General features: G+C 42.5%; 2 protein-coding genes across 6 annotated transcripts in view; one reads left to right on the top strand and one right to left on the bottom strand.

The window, feature by feature from the left end:
- On the top strand, positions 1-4,661 carry kng1 (kininogen 1). 4 transcript variants are annotated; one of them, XM_062395490.1, is made up of 9 exons: positions 1-161; positions 284-374; positions 984-1,121; positions 1,810-1,926; positions 2,168-2,243; positions 2,905-3,074; positions 3,161-3,271; positions 3,376-3,474; positions 4,024-4,661. In XM_062395490.1, exons 2-9 carry the CDS (start codon positions 309-311, stop codon positions 4,339-4,341), a joined length of 1,095 nt encoding a protein of 364 aa, XP_062251474.1. In that variant the 5' UTR covers positions 1-161; positions 284-308; the 3' UTR covers positions 4,342-4,661. The 4 variants fall into 4 exon arrangements, with proteins under 4 accessions (XP_062251474.1, XP_062251473.1, XP_062251471.1 ...); XM_062395489.1 differs by having other exon boundaries at positions 3-161; positions 287-374; XM_062395487.1 differs by having other exon boundaries at positions 7-165.
- The window catches only part of LOC133960691 (phosphatidylinositol 4,5-bisphosphate 3-kinase catalytic subunit alpha isoform-like), a 23,616-nt gene continuing 14,773 nt past the window's right edge, over positions 4,541-13,383 (bottom strand). Inside the window, exons 18-27 of one of the 2 annotated variants that reach the window (XR_009921939.1) lie at positions 13,152-13,323; positions 12,952-13,058; positions 12,714-12,835; positions 12,392-12,470; positions 12,109-12,279; positions 11,778-11,895; positions 11,030-11,181; positions 10,282-10,444; positions 5,009-10,190; positions 4,541-4,889 (exon numbers count right to left, since the gene is read on the bottom strand). Coding sequence is in view for 1 of the 2 variants with exons in the window: in XM_062395484.1 (XP_062251468.1) it covers positions 10,083-10,190; positions 10,282-10,444; positions 11,030-11,181; positions 11,778-11,895; positions 12,109-12,279; positions 12,392-12,470; positions 12,714-12,835; positions 12,952-13,058; positions 13,152-13,323 (1,192 nt within the window). In the remaining variant the exon portion in view is untranslated. Of the gene's footprint in view, positions 10,191-10,281; positions 10,445-11,029; positions 11,182-11,777; positions 11,896-12,108; positions 12,280-12,391; positions 12,471-12,713; positions 12,836-12,951; positions 13,059-13,151; positions 13,324-13,383 lie in introns of both variants that reach the window. The other variant, XM_062395484.1, reaches the window with a different exon arrangement.

Here is a 13,383-nt window from a genome sequence, read left to right on the forward strand (position 1 = left end):
ATCCTCTGTGCCCTCCTGTCCTCTGTCTATGTGTCATCATCCTCTCCAGCAGGATCCCCAGTTCCAGGAGACCTTCACTCAGTCATCCAGACCCGTGTGGAGAGGAGTCGAGTTTTCCTCCCTGGAGCAGGATCGACAGCCGGCCTCCGCCTTCACAAGCTGTAGGTTCTGTATCTTTCTTTCTTCTTCTGATGAGAGACGATGTGAGATTTGGACGTGAAACACTCTGACCTTGATAAAGTGAAAGTTTTCAGCCGGTGTGACACTTGCTGTGTGTTTGCAGCAGAGACGAACGTGAGGATCCGACCATGAGGAGTGGAGCTGGCCTGTGTGTGCTGGGCCTGCTGTGCCTCCACAGCTCCGTGTTCGGGCAGGTGAGCATTCTTAAATCGTGTCTTTGGTAAATGTGTTTTGAAAGGTGCTATATAAATTCATTAGTTCATAACTGTTATTAATATCCTTAACATTGTATTAAAATACAGTCGATCTACCAGTAACAGTAGGTTTCAGTCAACTGATTAGTTTCCTCCAAAATGTGTTTCTCTTTAAGTAGCATTAAAAGGAGAATACTAAAGTAAATGTGAAGTATATTAAGATTAAACTGTAATATTTGTAGTTAATTGGATTAAAAGTTCATTTCCCAGCTGCAGATTTGGATCATTGTGTAAATCTTGTCCTGGAAGCCGACTTTGACCCGTGGGCAGTGTTGTTGATTTAAGTCTTTCTCAGGCAGAAAAAACAAACTAAATCTATATTTTCTCTGAAATATACCAAAGTATAAAAGAGTAAAACTTTAGAATATATGGAAATAATCAAAGGGAATATAAATACCTGAAATATGTACTTGGCAACTGTAAATTAGTGGTTTTCAGTTAATAATTTCATTTAGAAAAAGAGGCCTTTAGAGGTAAAACCACAGTTTCAGTTACTGAGTCCCTGATAGACGTCTCTGCTTGGTGCTGATTCTTCCTCGCCCCCATCAGGAGGTGCAGTCGGGCATTCTGTTGTTCTGTGACAGCCCGGAGGTGGAGAAGGTCGTCAGCAGCGCCGTGGAGAAGTTCAACGAGAGGCTGAGCACCGGGAACAAACTGGCTCTCTACCAGACTCTGTCAGCCGTCAAGGTGCGCTGATCGAACACACACTGATGTGACCTTCTGCAGATTCTCCCTGTGATTCAGACTGAACTCACTGGAGGCTGCAGGGTCATCTTCTTTTTAAATGTCTGCTGTGGTTTCACTGAAGCTTCTACAGGGTGTGTTCTCACCTGGTCGCTGTCTCACTGAAACTGGACAAACTACGTCACATACAGTTATTATGAAAACTGAAAAACTACACGCACACACACACACAAACACACACAAACAGACACACACACCGATGAACTCACAATGATCCATCAGTGTTTTCCCTTTCAAAAAAAGTCTCTACAAATCATGAAGAAATTAAAATTGGTTGTGTCTTCGGTAAAATGCATAATATATTCAATTAACTCTTAATATTGAGTGAATGTTAATTATCTTTTTACATTTGACAGACAAATATAGTAAATAGTCAAATAAGTAAAAAAGTTAATGAGGTAATTGTGTGAAATGCAAAAAAGTTTTTTTAATGTACTGATCAAAGTATATGGATGATATTATTAAGTATGTTCTTGTAGAAGTAAAACAAATTTAAAAAGTGAATTGATCAGCTGGTCCCTCACAGAGCTGGATGGTGATGAAACCAGAGGAACTAAAGCTGTGGAATTCTGGGAAATCCAGTTTAGACTCTTGGACCCAACTGATCCAGTTTGTGTTTGTTTGTTTCCAGTCAGAGAACGACACAGGCTCCATGTACTCACTGCAGTTCACCACCAGGAGGAGTGACTGTCCGGCCGGCAGCAGCAAGCCCTGGACAGACTGTGACTATCTGTCATCTGGACACAAGGTGGCGCTGATGGGAGGGAAATACAGCTGCTGAGAAAGCACTAAGAATAAAACTGTACTGGGAATATTGGGAACCAAACTGCTGGTTCCCTGAGCACTGGGCCATTAAGTGGAGCAGATCAGATTTCTGAATCATTTATTATCACCTACTTCTCATTTGCAGGCCTTGGTTGGTCGTTAGTTCAAGTTCTGTTGTTGTTTATAACACGGATCAAACTCCTGTTGTCCTGTTGTTCCTCCAGAATCCGACTCTATGCAACGCCACGGTTCTGCTGACAGAGACAGAAGCCGACACGCAGCAGGTGGACTGTCAGATCGGTGAGTGTGTGTGTGTGTGTGTGTGTGGGGGGGGGGGTGATGTGTACATGTTAATCACACAATGCTAGCTTTCTATATTCTAATAATTACATAATGTTGTGGTCATATGATGATTGAAATGAGCTGTAAATCACGTCTCTAATCTTACTGGTTGAAAGGTTAATCCATAACTACACAGGAGACCATCAATTATTATAGGTCACCCGGTCCTACAGGTCAATATATACTTTTTTTTAAAACTTTTTATGACATCATGTTCTTCGTGACCTCACTTTTCACATGATTCAATATGACGGTAAATAATGTTTCATTCATGTGAGGATTCAGAAATCTATCACATTTTAAGACAATTGCATTAAAAAAAATCTTTAGTAAACCGTTAAAATCATAACCTAAAGTTTATTTTAACCAAAACCCTATTGATCATTTATCATATTTTACAATTTGTTTGTGATTGAGACTCTGCCATCAGCAGCAAAGGTCTCGTTTCTATAAATATGGAGCAGCAGTGGTGACAGATCAGGGGCCAGTGTTTCCGTTAATGAACAGTTTGTGTGTTTATAGCCGGCTCGTGAGCTTCCTCTGCCGTCTCCTCTTCTTCTTCATTCTGTTCATCTCATTCTGTCTTTCTCACTTGTTCTCCATCTTGTTTCTCCTCCAGACAGTTTCATTGTTCCAGAGAAAGCTTCCTGTCTGGGCTGCCCCGTGGAAATCGATGAGAACTCAGAGGACGTCAAAGCCCCGATCGCTGCCTCCATCGCCAAGTTCAACTCCATCTCCGACTCCACTCACCTGTTCTCCCTGAACAGGGTCGGCTACGCCACCCGCCAGGTGGGGACTGACTGGGGGAGGTGAAGGGAGAGGAGGACTGGATCTGGTCCTTCCTTTCTGACGACTGTGTGCATGTGTCCCCGCAGGTTATCGCAGGTTTCAGGTTCAAGCTCAGGTTCGACATGAAGAAGACCACCTGCGCCAAGGCCGAACACAAAGACCTCAACGACCTGTGTGTCCCCAATGACCAGGACGTGGTGAGTGTGTCAACAAGACAGAGACTCGTCGGGTGATCGTTTCCAGGCGTATTGAACCCAACCCACCTGTGTGTGTGTGTGTTTGTGTATTTGTGTGTGTGCAGGAGTTCAGGAACTGTAACTCCACAGTGGATTTCGCTCCGTGGAGACATGAGTCCACAGATGCCGACTTAAAGTGTGAAGCAGGAGCTCTGCCTCCTATGGTGAGACACTCTTACAAAATGAAAGCCCACATAACCAAGTGTTTCTCTGGTCCTTGGAAGTGAGTGCTTCTGGGGAGTCAGGTAATAGATCAGACATTAGACAAACACTAACTTTACCAAGGTTTCCAAAAATACCCTCTAAACCCTTGAGATACTTTCCACTCTCAGAACTTCCAGGTGCTGTAGGTGGCGCTCACGAGTTAGTCCAGCATGAACCCTGTATATCTGTAACCCAGAGATCTTTTATGTTTATGTGGTAAAATGTTCCTCTAATGCCAATTTTTCATGTTTTAAATATATGGTTTTATCATTAATATTATTTTTATAATCCAATTTTACTTCACAGCAGACCTGAAGCAACGTTAGAGATAAACTTCCCCTGACACATTTAAATCCAAGATTCACACTTTGAATTTTCTAACCCTTGAGAAACATATTATGTAATTTAATTTAATAATAACTCAGAATAATCAGAATAATGTGACACCATTCAGCATGTCCGGGTGGTGCATTAACCCATTCCTCCACAACCTGTGTTCTTCACCTCAGTTGTTCACCAGGCGTCGTCCCACTGGCTGGTCTCCCCTCAGGAACATTCTGATTGCCGAACCTTCACCTTCGTCGTCCCCGTCCCCCACCAACACTTCACCCATAAAAGAATCATCTGAGGAGGACCTCACAGAAGCGGCCGCTGTGCCCGCCATGGCAGTAGAACCTGGGAGTGACAGCCCCTTCCACTGCCCCTCCAAACCCTGGAAGACTTTCCACCCGGAGCAACCCTCGGCCACTGAAGCTCCGACCGAAGCAGCCCTAGTGGATCTCCCCCCACAGCCAGAGGGCCTCAGTGATGCAGACCTGATTGCATAAATATTTCAAAATCATTTTCCAACTCAAACCCAACAGATTGTCTGTGTTTTGAAGGAAACCTCTTCGGGGGGGTTAGGCAGATGTTTGAGCCCTGTAGCTCCTCAGGACTGAAATGATCAAAGAGGTCTTTACTGTTATCAGATAAATTGATGTGTAAGTGAGGAGGAAACCAAGAGCCAGTTTCCTGTGAGTTTATTAGAGACACATTCTACAAAGATGATGAAATAAAACTTCGCTCTCTGTGCTAATTTGAAATGTTCTTCTTCCTCTATACTCTCCTGTTTCCATAAAAACAAACAATAAATCAGCTTTTAAAAGAATGTGTCCCATGACATCCTTTAGGGATCAATCATAAGAATGCAACATGACCTACGTTCCTGTTGAGTGACACTGACGGCTCAGGAGGTAGAAAGCATGTCCACCTACCAGAAGGTCGGTGGTTTGATCCCCGGCCATAGTCTGGATCCTGAGGGTCCAAGGTCGTACCCGTGCTGCATGAACCAGTGCGCTGATGGGCTCATGAGCTCCACGTGGATGAATCTGGGAAACTGCATAAATACAGTTCATTGACCACGAGGAGAAATGCTCCACAGCTCATGTTCACGTCTCCAGGAAAATAACCAATTCCCTGAATTCTTCTTTTTAGGAATTCACTCTCTAATCTTACAGTGTTAAAGAGAAATCAAGAATCTTCTTCCATCTTACTCTCAATTAAACCGTCCATGTTTCAGTCAGGTGAAACGTGTATGAAGAAGCCTGCTGTAGAGTCAAACTGTGCACGAGCAAACACGGCCGGGTGAATGTTTAACAAATTTATTTGTACATCTTCACAGAACAATCAGATGAGCAGCCAGTCAGTCAGTCAGGGTACAAACCTTTACTCTGGGACCAGGGAGCCAAACTGAAACACAATCATATACAGGTATAAATAAGAAAACGCAGGTTATCGTGAAAATGAGTTTGTCCTAGAAACTGTTCCTACAGGGAGCAAACTTAAGGCATTCATTCATAAACATCTGTATGGCTGCATAGCAGACTAAAGTAAAAAACAAGTATAGCAGGAGGAAGAATATTCATCTTTACCCAATCTCATGCAGGTATAGGCAGTGAGAAACAACACATTGGCCCGTTACATTCATTCATAGTATAGGTTAAGGTTCTGACAGCATGGTATGGAATTATACTGTGTTAGTTTATAGTACTGCGGACAGAGAGGAACATGAAGCCACAGAACATTCAGTCTATGTTCCTCGTTCAAAGTGAGAATCTGGGACGATCGAGATGAAGACTCATCAGTAATTTGGAGGATTCATCGTATTTGTTCTTAGGTAGTTTTTTTTTTGTTGCCGGAGTTTTAAACCCTCAAGGTTAAATCCGTTTAAAGCCCATTCGAGGCTGGATAAGAACAAAATAATAAACTGTTAGTTTTGATAACATAACGCTTCTACAGTAAAAACACACAAACAGATAAGCCGTCGTATACACTAAATATCAGGCCACATATTCATACAAAATAACGTGAACACACATTCATCAGAAACAGACACATCCAGGAATAAAGACTCGTCCGACATTCATTAAAAACAACAGAGGTGATATTTACCCGATTGGATATTACATACATTAAATTGCACTTTTCTCTTTGTGTGTTTGTGTGTTTGTGTCTGATGTTTCTTTTTCAATCATAACATCATGTCGATCAACGGAATCAAAGGTCAGACGATGTGATTGTACTCGCAGAGACAAAGTGAGTGTGGTCCTCCTCTCTCTGTTAATAGTCTGTCAATGAGCATCACTGTGTGAAGCTCACACTGCTGCAGACTGTTGTTAAAGTGACCCTGTGACCAACCGAGCAGGTTTGTTAATATGACCAGTGTTTTCATTATGGGAACATCAGAGTTAAATCTAGTCTAAGGAAACCCTGCACCAATTCAGCTCCCAGTCTGCGACCAGGAGAATTTCCATCAATCAAACAAACGAAAAGTTGTGCCACATCGCTTCAGTGCTCATTCACATGATTATGAGGCTGAAGGTCTCAGATCAGATTCATCACGGTTCCTACTTCAACCTCAGTGCTTCACTAGTTCAAGAAGAAGCTGCTATTTGACTCCTGAATTTCACGACTGTGGCACAGATGAAACCCACGACCAGTATCAAACAAAAAACCAGTACACAAACGCTTCAACCTTCTCACATACATCACACAACACACACTCTCACAGGGTAGATACCTCACCCCCCCGCACCTGAACTCTAAACCAACACAGCTGCGGATCTGATTCATGACATTTCAAGTAAAACATTAACAACTGAAGCACGAAAACAGAAAAACTAAAAAAAAACGTTTCCCTTCTTTTGTGTTTGTTCCTGAAGCGTTTCTGTGGCACAGAAATAAAAACATTTAGAGACACCATCACTGCAACAGTTCAGTGTCATCACACACATGGACATATACACACACACACACACAGACACACACACACACACATACACACATTTTCACTGGGACCTGCCAATGAAGCTCTGCAACCTGTACAGACGGGTAATTGATGCACACACACACACACACACACACACCCACACTCATACTAACCAATTAGAGGATACATGGCAAAAGAGAATAATTCTAACAACACCACAGGTTTGTCACAGAGACTGTTCATAAAGATGGATGACATGACAGCTCCACAAAAATGAAGCCAAAATGTCTCTATCGCCCCCTTGTGGCTGGCTGCAGTACAGCTCACACATCCCACCTCTTCAATGCGAGCAACAAGTCAAAATAAACATCAAATTAATATTGTTTTTAATATGGTGAATGTTTTAGGTAGCTCGTCGATTGATGCTTTGCTTGTTACGTTTGGATTGAAATAGTTTTCTGATGCTGGAAAACAGAGTGAAACATCATAATTGACATGGACAGAGACTGACTCACGATTGGTTGAGCTCATGTTTCGGGGGGGGGAACCGCACTGCCCCAGCTGCAATTCACATTCGGGACATTTCAGGACAGTGGGAGGAAGTGGAGCTGCGTCGTCCATCTCTATAAACACTCTAGGGTTTGTCACACAAGAAGCCTCCTATAGAAAAACACTGTTACTGCACATACACACTTCTGAATGGTCACCCTACATGGTGGTTACGCTGCCTGGAGACATGCACACTAGGCTATCGTTACTCTCACAGAGTCCTTCAAAACAAAAAGGCATGAAAACACCAACTTCCCAATTCTTAAAAAGATAGTATCTAACTGATATGACTTAACTGCATGATGCAAGTCCAGCATTGACTTTCACAGGCCTCACGTTCTCAGACCTGGTTTGGCACGTTAGAGTAAAAATGGCAAATGAACGGCGTAGCAACAACAGACCACGCTCAGTGGCACTGCATCTGACTTGAGGAGGAGAACGTGGCCGAGGAGAAATCATAGAAGTGCACGTCAGGTCTGTGTTAGTGGTTAAATACATTCTAGCCATTAAATCTGCAGAAATACGACGTCACACACACACATCACAACAGACCACGACTTTAGCTTTTCAATACAATCAACAGTTGAACTGGAAAAGTGCAGACTTTCCTTTCCATGGACAAGAGCTTCATAATATAGGGTTGATTAAGCCATGCACACAAACATCTTCTCTCCCTCCTGAGGGAACCACACAGCTTCCAACAGGTTCTCAACACAGAAACTGTCTGTGCACCTTTTTTTAAATCATCTCTACTCATCTCCAGAGAGCAGCCAGCTACAGTCTGCTTTTAAAACAGAGACATACAAATTCAATTCAATTAAAACTCTGTGTCAATTGTGTTATCTTATTTTTTACATTAAAATACTTTCTCAGTTGTCTTGCTGTGCAACATTGTGATTTAAAGTCAGGAGCATATGCACACATTCATTTAATGAAATGTGAGTGAACTCTGCTCAACTCTGCCTCCATGTGTTTATGGATTTTCAGTTGGCAAGACTTTGTTTACATTACCAGAATGTAGCTGGATCCAAAGTCATTGAGATCAACACTCCTGTGTCGCTCTTCAAATTCATTCAAAACCTTTCCCCACATGCTGCTTCACAGACGCTCTAACGACAGTTTCACTGTGACTTTAACACTTTCAAAAACCCACATGATCAAATGTTTCTGTCTGAAACAAATATATAAAAAGAGCATTGGCTTTCACAGTATCTGTCGAGAGGAGGCGGGGCTCAAATACAACCAGGGCTTCAGGCTCAGAGGAACGTTGTCCATTGACAAGTTCAAATGCACTTTGTCCATGAGTCAACATTTCAAAGAAATTCTAATGGGGGACGGGATGAAGATCCTCCACCTGACACAGTTAGAAATACAGTACAAATAAAACCCCAGTGAAGGTCAAATCTAGCATTTTCTTACAAACTGCCATGCTTCATGTTAATAGTGCTGCTGCTGTTTGCTGCCTACAACTTGCTCAGGCAGAGTTTGTAGGAGATTAATGATATGTGCAGTGTCGTAGAATGTTGTGCTGTGACGCCAAGGCATTTTATCAACAGGAAGACGTGACCCTGGGCCCCTGCTCGCTGACATTCAAACAACCAGAGGCATACAAAACAAGTCCCATTATCCAAAAAAATGGGAGAGTGGCACTTTTGCTCTTCTCATTCCAATACAAATTAATGTTTAGATTTCATAATGGGGCTGCAAACGAGCCACAATGACACAAATTGGGCTTCTGTCACAGTGAAATCAGATGAACTTGAAAGTGACCGAACAAAAAAGAGAAGATTAGAAGTCTTTGTTTACGAATGAGTTGAGAAAACCGGGGGGAAGCCGTTGCAGCTGCAGGAGCCAGAGGAAGCTGTAAACAGGTAAAGAGAAATAAAAAGAAAACTCCTAATACATCTACACAAACAATGATGTGTGGAGAGTGGATTCAGGGATTTCCCCTGTAGAAACTGAGAGAAACTAGATACATAAATAAATGTAAATAGGTCATAATAAATCTGAATATTATTCTGGTAGTTCTAAGTGCTGTTTTTGATGGAGAGGCATCATCACCCTGAAGTTTATGCAGGAGTTTAAAAGCGTCTTTTCCCGTGAGTGGAGTGCTGCTTCTTTGATGGGAGACTGCAGAGCTGTGCACTACACACACACTCTGCTGCAGGGCAGTTTCGAAACTCTGAAGATTCCTCAGAGGGGGCGAAGATTGTGGAAGACTCTGAAGTGGTAGTCTTGCACGTGTTATCCTGCACGTGTCAGATCATTTAGACAGTTCATGTGCCCACTGCGTCCTCAGCAGTGCTAAGATTAAAAAAGGGTTTCTCAAGCACCGCCTGTCTGCGGTGGAGCCACAGTGCAGCGACAAAAGTGCAGCAAGTGGCTACATTTATAATTCAGCACAAACGTTGACTTTATGCTGTTTTGTCCAATTTGTGTTTCCTCCAGAGGAAGCTGAGTAAGAGGTAACGTTTCCTTAGAACCCAAGTCTGATCGTGTTTGGCAAGAAAACAAAGGAAGCCAAGTAGCCATGGACACAAGCATGAGGCCAGGACGGCCATATCTTCACCAGGACAGAAAGGAAACTCGCTTCCAGGGAGAGCATCGTCACATGATCATGCCAAGAAAGAAACCCTGTTAAAATATGAACCGAAATGGAACTTTCCTCGTCAGTGAGCTGTTGGTAATGTTGGATGTAACAGCACTGAAGCTCCTTGAAGGACTCACGCTGACAGAAGTCAATTCTCCATTGTAGGATTGTCCCGCAGGAGATCAGTTTAGTGCATGCTGTCTAATTGTGTGGAATATCCAGTCCATCTTAGTCGTCCACCCTCCGTGGTGAGCATCGTTCATCTGTTTCATAAAGTAGTCCAAGGCCTCCTGTACACAACATGAGAACACCACAACAAGAAATTAATTTGGCTTCAGAAAGACAATTTAAAGACAATATAAAGAAGAGAAGCCTACACACCTGCTCACTCTTCTCCAGAGCCAGAGTCTTTCTGATGTAGGCGATGTCGTCAAATGACTGCAGCTCAGGCATGCCAGAGCCCAGCATCATGGAGAACAGGTTGATGAAGAGGTTAGCGTGCTGCCGGATGGCCAGGTAGGCTTTATAACACATCTCCTGGAACCTAGAGGCACAGAGGAGGGGAAATGTGAGGAAGACAAAGCAGTTAGCAATCGTTTTTATTCCAGACTAGTTAGTGAGGTGGCAGCTGTGCAGTGGAGTCCCCACAACATCAACTGGATAAGACAAGTGAGCATTTCTGTTTCACTTCCAGTCTGACACCATCCGAAGCTGTGATGGTTCCCAGCTGTGATGCCCCTCTCTTACTTCAGATTTGATATTTTTGAGACCAGTTGGGCTCTTGCTGGCTCAAACACGTCTCATGAGTAGATTGTGTTGAAAATTAAAGCCAGCTTAAATTATGTCATGTGACAATTGCAGCCTGCATGTTATAAATTTTGCTCGAAAAACAGGAAGGATGGTCAGGCGGTTCCTGTTTGTTACGTAAGCACTGACGCAGAAGGGTTCCACAGAAGAATGACAGAGATTACTGAGGCTGAGTCATCCGTTGAGAAAACATGCCTAAAACAAATGCATTCTGCCTCAAACCTCCAATTCAATATATTTGCAAAATAAAACCCACTGCATTTTCTCTGACTTCCTATCATTTACATCTGGTTCATAAAAGGAAAACTTGAGTCGTTCTAACCTCTCAAACTCTTTGGTCTTCGTGCACTCCTGGGATCCCTTGGTGATGACGATGAGAAAGTCCTGAGTCAGAACGAAGGGCACTCGCTCTCTCTTGTAGCCAAATTTCTTCTTCTTGTGATCCAGAAAGTGACCAAAATCTATATGAAACAGCTGAAAGAGAGCAGAACATAGTAATGAATAAAGAAAGTCAATAATCAGTGATAGGTTAATTAATATTAAGAGGGAAACACAACTCACTGGCACTTATCATCAACAACAAACAGCACAGGACAAAAGAATAATTGATCATCTAAACATAAACCAGACAAAGAAGCTTCCTATATTATGTTCACTTCATTTTAAAATGTTCAAAGATCATTGTGGATCATATTTTAAAATAATTATTAAAAACTATATTAAACTTTTCTTAGCTGTTGTTGTCTGTGTTGCGTCGCTCTTCTATACTCTAAACTACATGTGTCACAATAAAATAACCACAATAAATTGACTTTAATGAGTCAACTGAGAGTATCAACTTACTGAGACTGAAATACAAAAAGGCAAAAAGGGAGGAATATTATTTGCATTTGTGGAATCATTGAAAAGTGAAAAATTCCTTGACTCAAAAACTGATTTTAAAGACAAATGAAGGAAGGAGCAGAGTTATAGGCACATTACATGTAGGTGCAAGGCTAAAGGAAATCAGAATCAATGAAAGGCGTATTTGTGTGTAATTGATGTGTTGTGTGTGTGTGTGTGTGTGTTACCTGTCCATCATCTTTGACCATAATGTTGCTGTTGTGCCTGTCTCCTATCCCAAGGATAAATGTAGCTACGCAGTAGCCTGCACAGGACCTTGTAAACAGATCCACAGCCAAGTCATACCTACACACACACACACACACACACACACACACACACACACACACACACACAATAAAAATAAGTGGAGGGTTTAGTAAATTATCTGTAATTCTAATGATCCATGAATTGTACTTTTAGACATTCTGCAGACACTTTATTCTAATTAACGGCTTCATTCTATCTAATGATGCAGAGATGCTGTGAAAATCATATCAGGAGAAAAAGGAGCCTCACATTTCGCCCTTGTTCTTGTCCTTGAGCCACTGATGCAGAGTGTTGGAGTTGAACTGCAGGGCTCCCTTCAAACCTCCTTTACACTGGATCTGCATGATGGTGTGGGAGCTCCGCACCACCTCGATGAGACCCACACAGTCTCCCAGTGACAGACAGCCATAGGGGAGCATCCTACACACACACACATAGCAGAGTATCTTAGCACTGTGCGCTGGTGAAGGAGAGAAGACAGAAACTCAAGCAGAAAGGTAGAGAAGTCAAATAAAGACTGAGAGGATGGTACCGTAGGTCCAGTCCCTGATTCTGCCAAATGTTCTCCATGATTTTAATAATCTGCAACGTCAGCATATCCTGTCGCAAGTCTACAACACAAACACAGTTACAATTATTATTATAACTATTATTAAATATTATTATTAGACACACACACACACAAATGCAAGGATGAGTTAGACTGATCATATAATAAAACATCCCTGTGTATGTGTGCTATATAAATACACTTCCCTTACCTTGTTTTCTTATTACAGACTTTTATTTGTGTGTGTGTGTGTGTGTGTGTGTGTGTGTGTGTGTATGTGTATGTGTTTGTGTGTGTGTTTTACCATCTCCATTTTTGAAGATGATCTCATTGTTCTGAAAGAGGAGCTCGGACATGATGTCAGGATTCTCCCAGTTCAGCCACAAGGGCCTCTTTGCTGATGACATTATCCTGCATTCATCTAACCTGTGGACAAAGTAAATCAAGTTATAAAACACAGTACATTTTTCACAACTGTCAAACACAAGTACACACCACTGCACAAACATGTTCACAAAAACTCTTCCACTATTGTGTCTGACCTCAGGTTTCCCAGTTGGTGGGCAGGGTTTAGAGGAGAGGTGTAGTTCTGGAGCGCGTCCATGTAGTCCGGCCTCTTCATCTGGTCCACAAGAAACCGCATCTGGACCTACACAGAAGAACAGAACAAAGATGTGCATTTATACACACACACCCAAATACACACGCAACAACAAAGAAATCGTCTAAAAATGAAAAGTACCTTCTGCGTCTCATCCTTCTTCTCCTGTTTGAGGATGTCGGTGAGGTTTATGAGCTTCTCCATGGCCTCTACCTGACGGCTCAGGTGTTTGAGATACATGCCACAGGCCCGGCAGTAAGCCTCTAACAGCAGCCCGAACCGCTGGCTCACGGTTTTATTGTGCATTTCCGACCTGAGAAGACGACACAAACACCAGTGAGGGGAATGGCAGCAGGATCACTTTCCAGTTCTG

Source organism: Platichthys flesus, chromosome 9, assembly GCF_949316205.1.
Source record: "Platichthys flesus chromosome 9, fPlaFle2.1, whole genome shotgun sequence".
Lineage (NCBI taxonomy): Eukaryota > Metazoa > Chordata > Actinopteri > Pleuronectiformes > Pleuronectidae > Platichthys > Platichthys flesus.